Here is a 19963-nt window from a genome sequence, read left to right as displayed (position 1 = left end):
GAAGCTAGAATCTGAGAAGCAGAGAAAATATTCTCCAAATGCATAGTGCAGAAGCAAATTCAAGCTCCTACAATACAGTCAACTCATGAACATAAGCTACCAAATATTAATAACACACATGGAAAAACAGGTTCTCCTTCTTTCATTACAGGAAGCTCACAGACAAGGTCCCCATCTGCCTGATTCCGAGAGAGCCACACATTCGCAATGAAATTTAGGGTCTTCTTGCTCTTCATATGTTCCATTGTCACCTGGGTTAAAAGAAACAATGGTCAAGTGGAGTGATTTCTATATAATTTTTCATCAGTCGCTACATACAAAACACGAAGAGGGGTTGTTCGATGTGGTCACTGTGGTAGCAGCGGAATGGTTGTTAGTGGTGGTTTTCTAGGAGCATTGATCAGATCTTTATTTGACAAATATTTTTGCTAAGTGGCTTATTTTCACCATCAAAAAAATCTTTTAACCCTCACTAAACAGGTTGGTAAATTTCTGACAATTTTATCCCCAAGAAAACAGAAACGTGGACATATGAAATGGACTCTGTACAACTGAAGGATCTCAATTCTGCCTGTGGCAGTGACCAAAAAAAGTAAACTACTGGAGAAACTCAAAAAGAGAACCTCTTTTCATGTTAATCACTAAAGCAAGGCACATGAAAGAATGCTTTAAAGTTTCTCATGTCCTGCAAGGGCACTTGAGCACATTCAAGCTTGTAGTGAAGCCCCAAAACTGCCTGTTCATCCTAGCATGTCTTCGGGGTCCTTCCTACCCAGTAGCAGAAGATTATCAGAAGCCTTGCTCCTTTGGGCTATTTCCCATGCCATTGTCTTCATATCGCAGTAACCAGCACAAGTCTTCCAGAGGGAGCTTCACAAAGTCAAAAGTCTTTCCCACTACACAGGGATGAAATACCCATGAGTTGTGTGGGTGTTCTTAACTATGGGGCTTGCAATCCATTGTCTTAGCAACATACTGAGTTACTTGGTGATTTTCATGAGATCCGCTTGACCACCCAGTCCTGGCACTGGAAGACTCATTTGGTGACAAGAGATGGCCATTTGAGACTCTGTCACTCCCATTATTAAGAGACCTCATTACGGTCATCATATATTTTAGGATTTCCCACAGCACTAGATTTCATTACCATCCCTCAAAGGCCTCTCAGTTCTAGCTGTCTCCCTCTATATTCTCTTCCTTTGTCCCTTCTCCTTCCCAATCTGGTCCTCCAATTCACATTTCATCCCATGCATAGTCCCTCTATAAAATCCATTCTGTTTGTCCCTCCCAGGGATACCCGTGTAAGCTCCTAATCCAAAAGCAATCTATAGATTCAATGCAATTCCCATCAAAATCCCAACAAAATTCTTCACAGACCTTGAGAGAACAATAAGCAACTTTATATGGAAAAACAAAAAACCCAGGATAGCCAAAACAATCCTATACAATAAAAGAACTTCTGGAGGCATTACCATCCCTGACTTCAAACTCTATTACAGAGCTACAGTAATAAAAACAGCTTGATATTGGCATAAAAACAGAGACGTTGACCAATGGAATCGAATCGAAGACCCAGATATTAACCCACAAACCTATGAACATCTGATTTTCGACAAGGGAGCTAAAGGTATACAATGGAAGAAAGAAAGCATCTTCAACAAATGGTGCCAGCATAACTGGATGTCATCCTGTAGAAGAATGAAAATAGATCCATATCTATCACTATGCACAAAACTCAAGTCCAAATGGATTGAAGACCTCACTATAAATTTGACCACACTGAACCTGATAGAAGAGAAAGTGGGAAGTAGTCTGCAACACATGGGCACAGGAGACCTCTTCCTACATATAACACCAGTAGCACAGTCAATAAGAGCAACAATGAATAAATGGGACCTCCTGAAACTGAGAAGCTTCTGTAAAGCAAAGGACACTGTCATTAAGACCAAAAGGCAACTACTGAATGGGAGAAGATCTTCACTAACCCCGCATCAGACAAAGGCCTGATCACCAAAATATATAAATAACTCAAAAAACTAGACTTTAAAATGCTAATTAACCCAATTAAAAAATGGGGTACTGAACTGAACAGAGAATTCTCAACTGAAGAAGTTCAAATGGCCAAAAGACACTTTAGGTCATGTTCAACTTCCTTAGCGATCAGGGAAATGCAAATCAAAACAACTTTGAGATACCATCTTACACCTGTTAGAATGGCTAAAATCAAAAACACCAATGAAAGCCTATGCTGGAGAGGATGTGGAGTAAGGGGAATACTCATCCATTGGTGGTGCAAACTTGTGCAACCACTTTGGAAATCAGTGTGGCAGTTTCTCAGGAAACTGGGAATCAACCTACCGCAGGATCCAGCAATCCCACTCTTGGGAATTTACCCAAGAGATGCCCAATCATACTACAAAAGCATTTGTTCAACTATGTTCATAGCAGCATTATTTGTAATCGCCAGAACCTAGAAACAACCTAGATGCCCCTCAATGGAAGAATGGATCAAGAAAGTGTGGGATATATTTGCACTAGAATACTACTCAACTGTAAAAAAAAAAAAAAAATGACATCTTGAATTTTGCATGCAAATGAATGGAAACAGAAAATACTATCCTGAGTGAGATAACCCAGCTTAGTAGTTTTATGAGATTCCTGAGCATGTGAACGAGTCTGATTCTTGGACCTGCTCCTGCCTGGGCTATCTTCCTTGTGTCGGGTTGCCTTGTCCAGCCTCAGTGTGAGGGTTTCTGCCTCATCTTATTATATTTTATGTTGTCGTGTTTGGCTGTTATATCCTAGAAGCCTGTTCTTTTCTAATGAGAGGTAGAAAGGAGGGGGGATCCTGTGGGTAGGGGAGATGGGAAGGAAAAGGAAGGGGAAACTGTGATCAAGATATATTGTATGGGAAAAGAATCTATTTTCAGTAAATAAAAAAATCAAGATTAAAAAATAAAATTTAAAAATTGTGTGTCATTGAAAAAATCCAAAGTCTCTCTTAAAGTGCAAAATGAGATCAGAATGTTTGGGGCTCCTTTCTAATATTTTCCAAGTACTGTGCAGAACTAACTTTAAATATAAAATCAACTGCACACCAATACATCTGATGAATATTTGAAGTGTGGAAGATTCGCTAAAAGATCTAATTCTGGGCAGGGAGAGCAGGGCCAAGGTCAGGAATTAACATTTTCTTTCTGGTGTCAGAAAGTGAAAAGGTCATAAGCCTTTAACCGCTCTTAAGAAAAACTCTAAGTGTCCTTGCAAATCAGACCCAATGTCAGCCCTTACATTTCCTCCTGCACCTCCTGCTACTCACATTAGTTACAAGCACTGGGCTAGGGATCAGAGACGGAGGGCAGCTCTCTCCGATGCATAAATTTATCTTGGCTTCAAATGAGCTAGCTCATCCTTGCAAGTGTGTCTATACATTGTTGGCATCTTCTGAGATTAAACACTGGACTAAGGATTTTCAGAAAAGAAGCTGGATTTCCTGCTGCTCCCTGAGCGAAAAGCTATTTTCTCCTGCTGTAGTTCACTACCTGATCTTCTCTTTCAATGGTTCTTCCTAGAACTCTGAGGTGAGGGAGTCACCAAACGTGAAAGGAAATGGAAATACTTACAAAATAACTCAATTAAATCTAAAGATTTCCTGGGGTTCTTACCAACAACACTGTCATTTCATGTAGGGTTAACGGATTCAACAAACATAGGACACCAAAGTCCCCAAGGCTCAAGAGTATTGAAAGGGTTCCAGAGATTTCATCCCTATTCGAATCACTTTATGCAAGCACTGTCCAGCAGAGGCCGCCAGCAGGTGGGGGAAGGGGCTCTGAGCCAATCTGGCCTCTTGAACTACGAATGAGCTGCGCCTTCCAGAATGTTCCTTTACCTGTTGATTATACATGGTCATGGCTCAGCCATGAAATTCCAAGCAATACTCTATGACTTCCCTTTGATTAACATGAACTTACAAAGTATTTCACACGTTTTATAAATATTTCCTAAGTAAACAATATACATTTTATCATGTTTTATTAATTTTCACAAACATCTGCCCAACATCTGCTAAGCACTATTCTAGGTTTGGGATCTCTGGCATAGTTACTATTCTGTTACTCACTCTCCAATGGTGGTCAGACGGTACAAAGATATTACATAAGAATACAAACGAATACACATTACATATTACATAAGAGTACATACGAATACAAAGATATTAGATAGGAACTGTGTTACATAGAAAAGAAAAAGTGCTGATATAAATGAAAGCCCCTGGCTGCTCACTCTCACTTGTGAGGCAAAGGGAAGTTTGTGGCACCAGACCAGTCATGGGCAGAGATGTCACAGGAGTAGCAAGGCCGCCTGGGGATGGGGATGATGTGATCTTTCCTTCCTTCTTTCTTTTTCTCTTCTTCTTTTTTCTTAAATCATGCCTGCTCTCTGAAGCTTTCTGGCTAATGTTTGGGAAAAGAAACTGAAGAGATGTTATAGGAGATTTTCAGCAGACAGAAAATTCTAAAAATTGGAACCCGGACTAAAATGATGATAGTACAATGAAAAACATATATAAATTAGAGATACAGTCGGGCAGTGAGGTCACTGAGATTCATGGGATTTGGGGATCATGAGAAGGAACTAGCTCAGAGAATGGGTAGGGTTCTGACTTGGAAGGTAGGTGGGTGGCAACACCATCTGCTCACGCTAGTAAGCCTGGGGGAAGGAGCAGGCTGTGGTCTATGATGAAGAGTTCTGGTAGAGTTTTACCTATCCTTTCCCGTGGTGTGTAGAACTTGCGGGATAGGACTCAAGTAAAACTGTGCCATTCTTAAAGTTAGAGAAGCCTTAGAAAGCCACAAATTGTGAGAAATTAAACATCTTTTATGCCTTAACTTCAACTCTGAAGTTTATAACTTGATCTGAAATAAAATGAATTTAAGAGAAGGAAATATAAAAAATCAAAGATTAAAAAGTAACCATTAATTTTATTTGATGGTATTTACTAAAATGCATTCCAGTCTTTCTTTCCTCAACAGCCAGAGTTAATTTCTGCCTGACTATGCTCAGTCATAGGCACCTTCTTTGAGTCCAAGTTACTCAAAAGTTAAATTAGAATCAATTCAGTCACCTAGATTACTGCTCAGTTATAACTGCACGGCTACTGACTGTCAAAGTTGGTCAATGTGTAAAAGGAAGTCAGACCACCAAAAATACCTTTAATATCTGTTGTCAAAGAGAAAACAAAGAGTAAAAGTGCACAATGCCATAGACCACCAAGTACACTGAAAGCTCCATGTCACAGATTCCCCTAATACCTGGATAGTCCTATGACACAGATGCCCTAGTGTACTGATAGCTCTAAGTCATAGATCCCCCTGGTACACTAATGGCCTTATGACACAGACCCCCTGTTACACCAATGCTCCTATGGCACAAAAGGTGCTATGACCCAGACTTCCTAGTACAATCATGGCCCTATGATGTAGACATCCTAGAACACTGATGGCCCTATGACATAGACCTCCTAGAACACTGATGGCCCTATGACATAGACCTCTTAGTGCACTGGTGGCCCTATGACATAGACCTCCTAGAACACTGACGGTCCTATGACATAAACCTCTTAGTGCACTGATGGCCCTATGACATAGACATCCTAGAACACTGATGGCCCTATGACATAGACATCCTAGAACACTGATGGCCCTATGATGTAGACATCCTAGAACACTGATGGCCCTCAGCTGTCAGAATAGGTAGCTGCTCCTTCAAATTTAATTTTGACGTTTTACTGATTTTTAACTTGAAACACGGAAACATTTAGCAAACTGTAACGTGTTCTAAGTGAATTCATTGCTGATCACAAGATGTTATTGGCTGTAAGGAGTGCATCGGTAACAGCTGGGGAAGGGACCCCATGGGACATGGTTAATGATAGCAGATGTTCATATTTCCTTAGTCCATTAAAAGCTGTCATGGATCATTATGGAAGCAAAACTTCTCTTTTAATTTATAAATAGTATTTTCTCCGGACTTTCATGAGAATCATGATCTCATTATTCTATCTATATTAAAAGATCTAACACTTTGACTTTTGTTGTAGCTCGGCTAAGGAGCCTCTGAGTGTGAACAAAACTGCAGGACTGAGGAAATACACGCTGGCACCAGCGTCAGTGTCAAATGAGGGAAAGGAAAGCGGTGGACTTCTAGAAGTCGTTTTTCATTGTAGTATGACCTATTCACTTTCCTTTTAAAACAACGATGCAGAAAATAAGCAACGTCTTTACAATAAACTGCCCAGCAATTGCTTTAGTTTCCTAAATGAGCAGAAAGGTCTAGGAATGCCCTCAGCAGAGACTGAAGCTCCATTGCAGAGTTTGCCGTGATGAATCATAGCCTCATAGACGAAGGGCTTCACAAGACAACACTGCCATACAAAATCACTTTGTTTCTTAGAAACTTTAAATTTCTGGATTACTTTAAGAAGAATGGCCAAGATCAACAACAGTGATGTCAGCTTATGCCGGAGAGGATGTGGGGAAAAGGGAACACTCCTGCATTGCTGGTGGGAGTGCAGACTGGTACAGCTGCTTTGGAAATAATGATTCCTTGAGGTAGGAAACAACCTACCTCAAGACCCAGAAATACCACTTTTAGGTATATACCCAATGGATGCTCAATTGTACCACAAGGACATGTGCTCAACTATGTCCATAGCAGCATTATATGTCATAGCCAGAAACTGGAAACAACCTAAATGCCCCTCAACTGTCAAATGGATAAAGAAAATGTGACACATTTACACAATGGAGTACTACACAGCAGAAAAATAATGACATCTTGAAATTTGTGGGCAAATGGGTCTAGAAAGCATCATATTGAATGAATTAACCCAGATCCTGAAAGACAAATATCATATGTACTCACTCATAAGTGGCTTTTAGACATAAAAAGAAAAACCAGCCTACAGTCCACAATCCCAGAGAACCTAGACAACAAAGAGAACCCTAAGAGAGACATACATGGAACTAATCTACATGGGAAAAAAGAAGAAGACAAAATCTTCTGAGTAAATTGGGAGCATGTGGATCATGGGAGAGGGCAGAATGAAAGGGAGAGGGAAGAAGGGGCGTGGAGAAAATATATAGCTCAATAAAAAATAATTAAAATGTACCCTAGGTGCTGAGAGAAAACAAAAAACAGAATGCTAAGAGAAAAAGGAAAAACCTGTAGCTAGGAGTTCCTAACATAACTGTGGTCCCAGAATCTTATCGCTCTCAGCTGCGATGAGTGCATCATCTACTAACTCCCATTGGTGCCATTGCTTTGCTCCCTGTGGCTCATGGTACATGAGCAGCACTCAACTCTGGTTCTCTGATTCTCTAGTTCTAAGTACAGTGGTCCTTGATGTGAACCCAGTGCTCTGATGGTCCTGGGAGAGCCACTTATTTTCAATTTTTCTCTCATTTCTAGTTGAAGCATGGAAGCGACACAACACCATCCATTATTACATTGATGAGCTTTAAGTCATATCAATTTTCTTATTGCTTTGTTTCATAAATTAATCATTTACCTTGTAATATATGTGTTCTTTATTGGATATGTAATTTGCTATATTTATTCCTCTTTCTTATTTTATCCATTTCATACTATTTTCTATAAAGAAATTTTTGAATTCTCATTAAAAGGAAACTACATCCAGGAGACAAATAAATTTCCTAAAATATATTTGAGCATCATGGCAGCATTTCCACTGACTGTGTTACTAGCAGAACTGAACACCTAGGTCATAAAACCTCAGTCACCAAACTTTTCTACTCAAAATTATCAGAGCAGGACAGGAATCGATTCATCAAATATTTCAGCAAACTTAAAATTTTCTCATTTACTTTCATTATAAGACCAAAGATACAAGAAGAAAGATCACAGATAAGATTACGAAATACTTAAAATGGAAAAACATTTTGTCAGATTTTACAAGTGGCATCTGAATTTTAAGCCTCAAATATGTTAAATAACATATCACACACTGTAAAGAAATCAGTGACAGATGTCGATGTTAAAGTAGAGACATTCTCTAATTCAACTTTATCATTTCTCTTAAGTATAACTTAATGTTTCCATTTAGAAATTTAAGAACCACTAAGAGATTATTACTAGTTTTAAAAAAACAATGGCTGGCCGGGCGGTGGTGGCGTACGCCTTTAATCCCAGCACTCGGGAGGCAGAGGCAGGCGGATCTCTGTGAGTTCGAGGCCAGCCTGGTCTACAAGAGCTAGTTCCAGGACAGGCTCTAAAAAAGCTGCAGAGAAACCCTGTCTCGAAAAACCAAAAAGAAAAAAAGAAAAAAAGAAAAAAAAACAATGGCTGAATGGCAATGCTTAATGTTCTCTAGAGACCAATGAGAAGACAGGCATTTACTAAGTGACTGTAGTAAAGTTATTTGACTTCATTGAGCCCCCGTTTTTCATCTATAAAGTAGGAACATCAACGGTAGCCAATTCAAAGAGTCACTATTAAGTAACGACGGGCTCACTGTGAGCCTTAACCTTCACCTGGCGATGGACGGAAATAGAGACAGAGCCCCACATTGGAGCACCGGACTGAGCTCCCAAAGTTCTGATGAGAAGCGGATGGAGAGAGATCATGAGAAAGTCAGAACCATGAGGGACGCGTTCACCCACTGAGACGGCAGGACAGAACTAATGGGAGACCACCAAGTCCACTTGGAATGGGACTGATGGAACATGCGACCAAATCGGACTCTCTGAGGGTGGCTGATGGTGGAGGCTGACCGAGGAGCCAAGGACAATGGCGATGGGCTTGGTCTCTACGACATGGACGGGCTCTGTGTGAGCCTTGTCAGTTCGGTTGCTCACCTTCCTGGACCTGGGGGGAGTTGGGAGGACCTTGGTCTCAACATAGTGTAGAGAACCCTGATGACTGTTTGGCCTCAAGAGGGAGGGAGTGGGGGTGTGGGTGGAGGGGAGGGGAGGGAAGGGGGAGGAGGAGGGGAGGAGATGGCAATTTTTAATAAAAAATAAATAAACTGGAAAAAAAAGTAAACAAACAATAGCATTGGTAAGGCAACTAGCATCTGACAAGCATTCAGCAGACGTTATTGACAAGAACAATTAAAAACTTAAAAAAATCAGATATGAAACACATATATGGTGATGACTTGATTACATTAAAAAGATAAAAGATGCACATTTGAATATAAATGTTTTTATACTAATAAGCACATTTCTCTTTCGCCTATATTCATATTTTATATACAAGTGGATTATATATTTATAGAGTGAAGATCCAAGTACATATGGAAGAGATTCACAGGAAAAAAAAACAATCTTTTTGCATGCCAGTGACAGAAAGGCAGCATTTAAAGACCATGAACTACTTAGATGGTCATAAAGATAACAGAATAAAAATGCCCTTTGAGTCTTACATTTTGCTTTATTCTTCAGGTTTTCACCCATTAATTTCTTTGTTCCCTTTACAAATACACAAAAAAATGATATTGTTAAAATATACTTCGCCATAGCGAAGCACTTTAGAGTATGGCCCACGATGTTTGTTTACATTACTTAGGACAGTTTCTAAAACGCTTCCCATTTCCCACTCAGTGTGGTCCGCTTGCCCTTTCCATCAGCATGAAGCAAAAGCACAAAGGGAAGTCAGTACCGTCTGTAAGCTCCACTCCGGTTTCCCACTCGTTCCGTCATGTCCTATCCTGATCTTGTATATCTCTCCAATGCTTCTGAGAACAACCTGGATGGAATGCAAAGGGGAGAATGTGACTAAGGTGTTCTCAATTAATCATATCCCAATGTTCTCGATCCTTTTCAGACTGAATGCACTTTGCATTTGTTACTGATGGCTGAACAGCTCTTACAAGGCCTTGCAGATGTAATCCTCTCCAGAAGCCTGTCTATGGAACTCACAGGTGGAGAATGAGAAAAAATTACCCCATGCAAAAAGAAAGGAGATGAAAGAATAGGACGAAGAGCATGCCATTTTCTCTCTTGTCCACACATTTCTCCGTAGACCAACCTTTTTGCTTGCCAATGGCAGAAAGACAGCGTTGAATTTTAAGATGAAAAACAAGAATTTTCACCAATAAAAGTTAAATTATAGAAGATTTACAAGTCTATAGGAAGCACCTGTGAGTCCAGAACTTCCATCTTCTCTTAAAATCCTCTTCAGCTCCTCCATGAAGATGTAGACGTCATAGTTCAAGGAAGAGAAATAGCCCATCCACAAAAACATGCACTCAATTAGATTTTATTTTGGAGAATTGGCATTGAAATTTCTGTGAACTCAATGGAAATTCTTGTGATTTTAAACTGAAAAAAACTATGGTATATATCTCTGTCCCATGTTTTCTTTATGTATTGAATGGACATAATACATACATTTAAAACAAAACTCTAGTCCTTGTGCAAGATCACGGATATGAGAAGTAAAAACAGTGGCACAGTCTTCATCTTAGAAATATGTATAATAGGGCTGGAGAGATGGCTCAGTGGTTAAGAGCATTGCCTGCTCTTCCAAATGTCCTGAGTTCAATTCCTGGCAACCATATGGTGGCTCACAACCATCTGTAATGATATCTTGTGCCCTCTTCTGGCCTGCAGACATACACACAGACAGACTGTTGTATACATAATAAATAAATATTTTAAAAAAATATGTATAATATAGAAAAGAGTCATTTTAAGGCAAACATTTATAATATAATAAAATAGGCCCAGATATGGAACAGTAAAGATTTAGAAAATGAACTATAGCACCTGATCAATTGATTAATGATGAGCAACTTAACTAATTGTTATGAACTAGGAACCATTATACATTTTTGTTGATAATAAATAAGTTTGTTTATTGCAGTAACATAAAATTTGTGCTTTGATGAAGGTTTTCCCTGGAAGCAGTGATAGCTATTGCTTGAAGGGGCTGTAATTTGTTGGCAGTCGTCAGTGGTATTGAGTAGATGAAGCAGAACTTTCTAACCCAAAACTTTCATGCTCTGAAGCAATGATTGCACCATATAGAGTTAGGGATTGTGAGGCATCATGGAGAAGAAAGGAACCCATTCCTTGACCACCACTACCACCACTGTTGCAGTTATGGATGCGTGCCATCAAATTTCTGAGCATAGTTCTCAGATGTGGTATCTCTGGAATCCAGAAAGCTGTCATAGGTCAGTCCTGCAGCAGACGACCCAACTGTGACCACGACTGTATTGGTACAAGTTTGACACTGGGAAAGGATTTAGAGCTTCTTGCTGTACGCAATCTGTTTTGTGTCACACACCACAATCTCATCAAGAAAGCATTCCTCAGTGAATAGAATTAAGAGAGAATGACAGTTCAAAAAACGATGTTTTTTCAAGCCATTCATGAGCACCTACTTGTTGACTCTTTTAACCTTTTCAGTTTGCTTCAGGTTACCTCTGAGTTCTTTGGAAACTTCTCCTATAGTTGTAAAAAAATCAGATTTGACAGTTGATCTCTCTTGGTCATTGTGAATGTGCAATGTTGGGACACTGGTCCTGAAGATAAAAGTTCTCACTCTGCAAAACTTCCTGATTCTCCCCACCGCCATTGCTTCTGAACCAAATGTGTTTTGATGTTGCAAGTTCCTCTGCTGCTTTATGACCCAGTTAGAACTCGCAAAGGAATATATCTTGAATTTGCTTTTTATCTAACATAAATTCCATAGTATAAGATAAATATAAAACAAACAAGCCATTAGCCAAAATCATAAAGCGAGAGAAACACACATTAAAATGATGTACGATTTGACTGTGTTTATTGAAGAGGGTATTCCAATTTTCAACACTGCAAATTTCAACACTGTAAAAACTGACACAATTACTTTTTCACTGACCTAATACATTTATTATGTAATAAATAGGATTCTTTCTTATGGTTTATCCATGTTCTTTGTGTCACGCATCTCCCCAGGATTTACACAGGATGGAAGTCATTGCCTCCATCCTACACATAAAGAGAATATGGGTTTGGAGAAATTAAATGACATATTGAAGGTCACACAGTTGTCACACAGGAAGTCAGCACCAATCCAGCTTGCACGGCTAACAGTCTGGTGTTGGAACCAGGACTAGTAATAGTGACTGTATTTTGAAGGATTTAGGGAGCTTTTCACAACATCGGCATCCAGGCTGCACCCACATGAAATGAACCAGGTTCTCTGGAAGTGAGCAGTCACCTGTTTTTACAGCTGTCTAGTGTTCCAATGTGCAGTCATGAGGCCCTAAGATTCTACCCTGGAGAAAACTTTCCAGAAAAACAGGGACAGAATTTAACAGCACATTAATAGACATGGCATATGGTATATTATCAGGAATGCCATGCTTCTGGTGGTGATTTGGGGTTCTAATCCTAAAATGTATTCTGAATTATGAACTATCATCTTCAGAAAACCATTCAAAACACATGTATATGTGAAGTAATCACCATGGGCCGCATCAAAGCATCTCCCATCACTGTAGCCAATCACGCTCCATCACTAAACTCCAATAATGAGCGTTAAGTGTAGAGCTACAAGCCCACAGCTGAAATTACAAAAAAAAAAAATCTGAGTGATAGTGAGGCCAGGTGCTGGTCCTCCAAACAGCCTTGGCAGCCTGGTGACTCAGGTTAGCCTCCATAAGTCTCTATTCCCTGGTGTGCATGGGGACACTCTCAAGGATGAGCCACTGTTGTTGAACTAATGCACTGAGCAATCATACAGCTACCACCTTGCAGGGGGCGGGAATTAGTAACGTGCAACATAACTGTCCTAATTGAAATTTGGCCAGTGCTCCTCCCAACTAGACAAGCAGTCAGCTGCGTTTAAATCACAGCAGCTCGGAACTCTCTCAGCAAGAAATAAGTGTGAGAGAGATGAAAATGGGCATGGGCAGAGTCTCAGAACGTGGTCCAAGAAAATGCCTAGGAAATGATTTCATACACATGCACTTTAGCTGAGCAATGTCTGAAGTATACCAAGTGTAGAAAGAGGAGCTTATACTACTCCAAGAGTCTCCCATATATTTTAATTAAGGTATAACTTGAACTAGATTTGATGATTTTTAGGACAATGACTTTAAACGAATAGTCCTTAAAAAGAAATTTTCTCCTGTAACCTTTCTTACTTCCTCGCATAAGAGACATGAGCAAATACGTTTGTTTTGATTATTACAGTAGGAAATAAATTAGTTAACTAATGGTGTTCATAACAGACTGTTTATTTTATACAGTCTCTGTGTGTATATGTGAGTGTCCTATATCACATGCCTTTGTAATGTTCAAACAATAAAATGACTGCTGATTTTGATTACCTGAAACTCATCCTTCTGTCCTGGAAGGAAGAGCTGTTCTGGGCTGTCCTTGGTCAGACTGATTGGTCCAGTGGCTCCTTCATCTCCATACACCCAGAGTGTGACATTGGCCTGAGTCCCTGTATCTCCGGTCAGCACTAGTACCTTCCATTTGTCTTCTGCCAGAAGAGTCTCAGGACTGTAGGAATGCCTGCTTTCTTCTGTATAGAGTGTGAGAAGGACATAAAGAGCAGATTAGGTACACTAGGCCAACAGAATCCTTTGTCACACTGGCATCCAAAAATATAAAAGAACATCAAAAGGAGCATGGGTGATGTGGGGTGAGGGAGGCTCTGAAGGGTGGGGACTCCAGAGAGGTGATCTGTGCTGATCTCATCACAACAAGGTTCTGGGAAGCTGGGACTCCACTACTGAAGAAAACCACATATAATCAATAACCATCTGCCATGCCCAGGGATCCTGTACTTGTACTCAACGCTCCAGCGCTGAAGGGTATATGAGAGCCAACAGTTGTGAGCTCACAGATTTTTCATAAAGTTGCTTATTAGCTTTGTGGTCTTTATACATAACCAGTAAATACCAATAAAAAGTAACAAAATGAATTAAAAACTGCTTTCAAATAACATAAAAATAGTATGTCAAGGATAGAGAATTTTTTCTGAATTATTTCTAAAAAAAATACTAAACTAGAGAAGGTGATTAAAAAAAAGATTTGGAATTAAAACGGATCTTTTCACATATACAAATAGTTATAGTGAACTAATTTTAAAATACTATGTATGAAATTAAAAATGGAGAAAATTTATGAAAAAATAATGTATAATTTCTGATATTTTCTCTTGGCCTGGATGATCTCTGTCCATACAATAATAATCACTGTTTACTTATTTCTCTCTCCACTGCAACTCTTTCTATATGTGTGTGTATGTGTGTGCATGTATAGTGTGTGTGTGTGTGTGTGAGAGAGAGAGAGAGAAAGTGTGTGTGTGTGTGTGTGTGTGTACGTGTGTGTGGTGTAAGCATTTAGACAGAAGGTTGACATTGAGTATCTTTCCTTGATTTCTCTCCACCTTTATTTTTTGAGACATAGTCTCCCACTGTACTCAAAATTCATTGATTTGGCTAAGTTAGCTACTCAATGAACTTCTAAGAGCCACCTATCTTGACACTCCCAAAACTGAGACCTTAGGCACCATGACCCAATTTCCATATCAGTTCTGTAAAATTCAGGTTCTCAAGTTTACATGACAGTTACTTTATTTACTAAGCCATCTCATAGGTGCAATAATGACCACTTATCATTATGTAGGACCACTCTGTCCTCCTTTGATCTCTCTCTCTCTCTCTCTCTCTCTCTCTCTCCTTCTTCTTCTTTCTTACTCATCAAGTTTACTTGAGGTTGCCCACATGATCATATTGTATGTGGGGTGGGGGTAAGGGTTACTTACTGGAATATGGGCAACTTCTCAGTGACTATATTCTGAAGAAAATTATTCCCTCAGAACCCATTACCTGCCCATAGTCCCATAGTGAATGGGTTCCTTAAGAGTCCCTCCTCCATGCATCTGAAACTAGTAACAAGTCTGATCTTCTGTAGATCTTACATGGGTAACCACAGCTTTTGTGAGTTCGCAGATGTGATGAGCAGGTCATGCCCAGAAAACACTTTTGTAGTACTCTTCCCCAACCTTTACCTCTTATTTTTTCCCATCCCATATTCACAAGGTTCCCTGAGTCTTGAGAGGGGTGATATACATGACCTGATTAAAGCACGACAACCTACAGCCATCTCTTCTCCACAGTTTGACTAGCCATGATCTCTGCACTTGCTGCCACCCACTATAGAAGTAAGTTTCTCTGATGAAGTTTGAGAGACACCAATTTGACATCATGCCCATTTAGCAAAACAAAGCACTGAGTTATCTCTTGGGGACTATGGCCTCTCTTGCTCCCAGCTCCTGGGTAGGTTTACAGTACAAGGCGTCACTTTTCTCTTGCAGAATGGGCATCAAACCCATTAATGGTTTGGCTACCCTCATGGTGCCTTGCACGCAGGAGGCATATCTTGCCAAGCAGGTCATTTTTATCAATTGCTGTTTGAAAGAAATAATAGTATAGCAAATAATTATTTTTTATAACCCATTTTATTAAAGGTAGCATCCTAGTTCTCTTATTAAAATGAGTTTATTGAAAAAAATTACTCAAATGCTGGTGTGCTGGTGGATAACTTTACTTCCAGTCTGCTGAGTCAGGCTCACAAATCCTGGGCAAGACAGCAAGAGTACTGCACCATTTCCTTCTGTCTAGCAACGGGAACATCACAGAGCACAGACCTTGCTACTATTGTACATTATAACTATGAGTAGGAGTATATTTGAGAAAAAGAAAGCGATCAAACAAATATAGAAACTAGAAACCCAAACCTTTGATATGTGGAGTACTTTGTTGACAGTCCATGCACCTTTACAATTGTGGAAATGGAAACTACTTTGAGTGTATTAAACAATGTAATATTCTTTGTAAAGCAATTACAAGGATGAAGCAAAGTAAAGAGACAAACCAAACGAAGAGACAAAGGCTGCTGCTTACTTTCTAATGCCAATGGTGAGGGGCATCTGGCCGTGGACTTTGGGAGCAGGTCTTCCTGGTATCTTGGCACATGAATCTTTTCTTCCCCTTGGTTGGGTGTTGCAGACATTCCCATTGGGTTTTCTCTGCCAACTGAAATGAAGATTTAAAAAAAAAATTGAAAGATGCTATCACTTCAAGATCCCTGCTTCTCCTCAGAATGTTCCCCATGTGCTCAGCATCAAGTCTAAGTTTTTTCGTGGTTTGCATTTGCCTGCTCAGATCATTTCACTCTTATTACACAGTTCCCAGAAAACAACTTTCCATTCTTACCAGCACGCTGTGCATAAATGCCTTTCCCATAAAGCCTGTTCACTGCTCGGTATCCCAAGCAACAACTTAACATCACAATATGAATCAAATGACTTGTTCGAGATATTTTCCTTACAGATTCTAAATGGGAGCTACTTGAGTAATCTGCTGTTTTGCCTTCCTCAAAAGAGAAGACTGACTAAAGCATCCTTCAAATGGAACTTCGTGCAATCTAGAACATTCAACCAAAGAAATACACACATATCTATAAATGAAGGAAACCACTAGCTGCTTTTCTTTCATCTACAAAAAGCAAGCAGTTCTCTCGACTGGTTCAAAAGTGGTATCTCCAGCTTCGTTGACGTTTATTTAAGCTGTCTATTGAAAGTGATATTTTTATTTAGAATTTCAAAGTTGAGTTAATTGAGGATCAAGCACAGAAGGGGCGATGACTCTAGATGGCAGTCGTTTAGACTACGAATGTCAGGTTTTAGAGCATGCATCGCAATGTTTCTATAGAAGCCTGACTATAGACAGCAGCACCACAGCTTCATCCAAAAACACAGACCATTCATAAATGTGGACAGCTTGCAAATCTAGGTGGGAGTGAGGGACACGTAACAACATGAGTGACACACGGACAGCAGTATCCTGGTGTCTGGAGGAACTGTCTGAGACATTGTGCCTTATTTGTGTCCTGCAGGGATTATAAGGTACAGTTTCAAAATAATGAGCTTTTCAAAACCAAGTCCTATGGAGCACTGCTTTTCCCATTATGTTTATTTATAGCATAATGTTTGGCATTGGAGATGGACAGCAATAAAGGAATTCAAAATAAGAAGGAAAGTTGACTAGACTTCTACATGTTCACTGGGATGGAATAAGAACTTAAAGGGAAATGGTTGCTAAACGTAATTTAGGGTTGGTCCATTTGCCTATGCACATAATAAATACTTAGAACTGTGAGGGAATATGACCCAATCTTCCAGTTACTGTCATAACCTTGCAAAAAAAAAAAAAAAAGAAGAAGTGCCTAAATTCTCAAGGTTGCATCTGGGACTTTCCAAAAAGTTGATGACATATCCAGTCTCATCTCTATGTAGAGGGGGCAGGTGACTCGCAGAAGCTGGTTCACACTCTTAGAGTGTCTGATGACACTCTAGACTGGAGACCACACTACCAGTATCCTCTCTTGTCTAATTTCACAACTGTCAGGGAAGGTGGGGGCTGTGGGTATAGCTTAAGTGGTAGAGTGCTTTCCTAACATACACGGAGCCCGTAGTTTGATCTTTAGAATCCCTAAAATTCAGCATGGTGGTACGTGTCTCTAATCCTAGCACTTGGGAAGAGGAGACAAAAAGATCAGTAGTTCAAAGGCCATCCTTGGTTGTTTGGGTACATAGTGAGTTTGAGAACAAACAGCCTGGCTCCATCAGACACTGTCTCAAAAAAATTAATTAAAATTTAAATATAAAAACTAAAATTTAAAAAACTCAAAAGTTGAATGTGAAAATTTGTTAGCAGCAATGCACAATGACAATGGTAATGAAGACAAAACAACTGTAATTGTCCACCTAGAAAATTAATTATTCGCAGCTGATGGTATCACAAGGTCAGTTCCATCACGACTCAACCAGACTCTACAAAGCCAATTAGAAAAAAAACATTGTGCTTTATGTTTAAATAATAAAAAAGACATAAACAACTACAAAGATGAATTTCTATCACATTTTATAGGTAAGATAATTGTTGCATTTTATAATGATGAATTAGCTACTACTACAGTTAGATTTTATATGTGAATAATTCTATTTTGAGATTTTTTCCAAAATTAAGCAAAAATGAACTTTCTGAACACATTTTTACTTAAATGTGTGTGAGACTTCATAGTGGCATGGAAGCCTTTGTGCTCAAAAACACGCACTAAGAGAACCTGGAATGTTAAGCCCACAGGGTTGTTCCTTCAAGAGAAGAAACCCAGAACCTGCTTTCCTCCCCAAAAGGATGGAGCAGACAAGCTTTCTAGCCTAGTGACCTTTCGCTATCTGTGTGGCTGGAATTTTTCGGGTACAGAATCCTTCCCAGACTATTAAAATCATTTTTCTCGGTCCAACTATAGAACCTATCTTTTGGACTTTACAAAGAGCTCAGATATAGTCACATATGACCTGCTTTTCTTTTACTTTCTCACTGAGGAGACTTATGGATCCTTTGTTGCACGTGCAGGACTGAAGAAACTATCACCAAAAGGTTTTCACCAAATTGTACTGTGCTTAAATCTCCCACTTGAGCTCAGACTCGCAGGTTTGCACTAACATCAGCTATGGGGTCATGTACAGCTGAGCTGCCTGCCTTCTTGCTTCCCGCAGCTCACTGCTGACTGTAAATGCCACAGAGTCCCTCAAAGGCTCAAACCAGAAATCCTTTTTCTGAAACTTATTGTTATGATTATGAATTATTAGTGCATTTGGATGCATATGGGCACACACATGTCATGGCACAAATATGGAGTGAATGGACAGTTTTCTGCATCGTTTTGTAGTTGGTTGTTTTTACTCTTTACTCCTTGAGGGACCCACCATCCAGCTCCCAATTAATCACATGGAGGCTTATTCTTACTTTAGAATGCCCAGCCTTAGCTTGACTTATTTCTTGTCAGACTTTCTTAAGTTGTCCCATCTACCTCTTGTCTCTGGGCTTCTACCTTTCTCTGTTTCTCTATGTCTTTTCCTTTCGTTCCATGTCTGGCTGCATGTCTGTGTGACAGGTCCCTTATTTTCTTGCTCCTTGATCTTCTCCTCCCAGATTTCTTCTTCTATTTATTCTGTCTGCCTGCCAGCCCTGCCTATCCTTTCTCCTGTGAGGCCGGGTAGTGGCCGTTCAGCTCTTTATTAGACCCATCAGGTGGTTTATGCAGGCACAGTAACACAGCTTCACAGAGTTAAACAAATGCAGCAAAAAAAAAAAAAAAAAAAAGCAACACATTTTCTGCATCGTTAAACAGATGTCTCACAACATGAACAAATGTAAAACATCTTAAAATAATATTCCACAACATTGTTTCTTTCCTCCCACCTTCACATGGGTTCCAGGAATTGAACTCAATCCATCAAACTTGTACAGAAACCACCTTTACCTAACACTGAGTGATCTTGATGAACCCAAGAAATTCTTACTGTCACAAAAAATATAGTCTCTAACCCATATCTTTAGTTCTATATCTTTTGAGGTTATTGAGCTAGTGTCCATTGACGTTTTTTAAAAAATAGTATAGCTCACACCATACTACCTGGCCAGACATAGAATAAGGAAAGGCCGAGTTTTCTGCATGAATTAAGCTTGTGTCCTAAAATGTTGAATGGATTCACTCTTGGTTCAGTGCTCTATATGAGTAGGGCACTAAAGTTGATGAAAGGTTTAAGTTCCAACTAATCTAAGGTTCTTGTAACCCCACGCAGAGGAAGGTTCCATTATTTGGGTTTGTTAAGTGTTCGTATTACCTGAAGTGATAGGAATGAATAAAACTCTAAAATAACTCATGCATGCTCATGTATCTAGATTATACACGGAGGACCTCATACCCAGTTCAGCATAATCAATGCTCATTTCATTTCAGATGCTTTCAGTTTCTTTTATATATGAGGTTCATATGATCTAAGTAAAATTTCATGAAAGAAAATGAAGAAGTTTTTCTATACAAACTGTCTGCCACAGCTAGATGATACTGGGGAAATT

The 19963-nt window shown here is 39.5% G+C and overlaps 1 protein-coding gene across 1 annotated transcript in view; it reads right to left on the bottom strand.

Moving 5' to 3' along the window:
* Positions 1-19963, bottom strand: part of Rp1 (RP1 axonemal microtubule associated) — a 110022-nt gene that overhangs the window by 16222 nt on the left and 73837 nt on the right. The window contains exons 16-19 of the mRNA XM_038348296.1: positions 15938-16069; positions 13349-13548; positions 9685-9771; positions 119-251 (exon numbers count right to left, since the gene is read on the bottom strand). Coding sequence (XP_038204224.1) covers positions 119-251; positions 9685-9771; positions 13349-13548; positions 15938-16069 — 552 coding nt within the window. The remainder of the gene's footprint in view (positions 1-118; positions 252-9684; positions 9772-13348; positions 13549-15937; positions 16070-19963) is intronic.

This window comes from Arvicola amphibius, chromosome 11 (genome assembly GCF_903992535.2).
Source record: "Arvicola amphibius chromosome 11, mArvAmp1.2, whole genome shotgun sequence".
NCBI classification, from domain to species: domain Eukaryota; kingdom Metazoa; phylum Chordata; class Mammalia; order Rodentia; family Cricetidae; genus Arvicola; species Arvicola amphibius.
The sequence above is the reverse complement of the archived record's forward strand: the minus strand, read 5'-3'. Positions and strand labels throughout refer to the sequence as shown.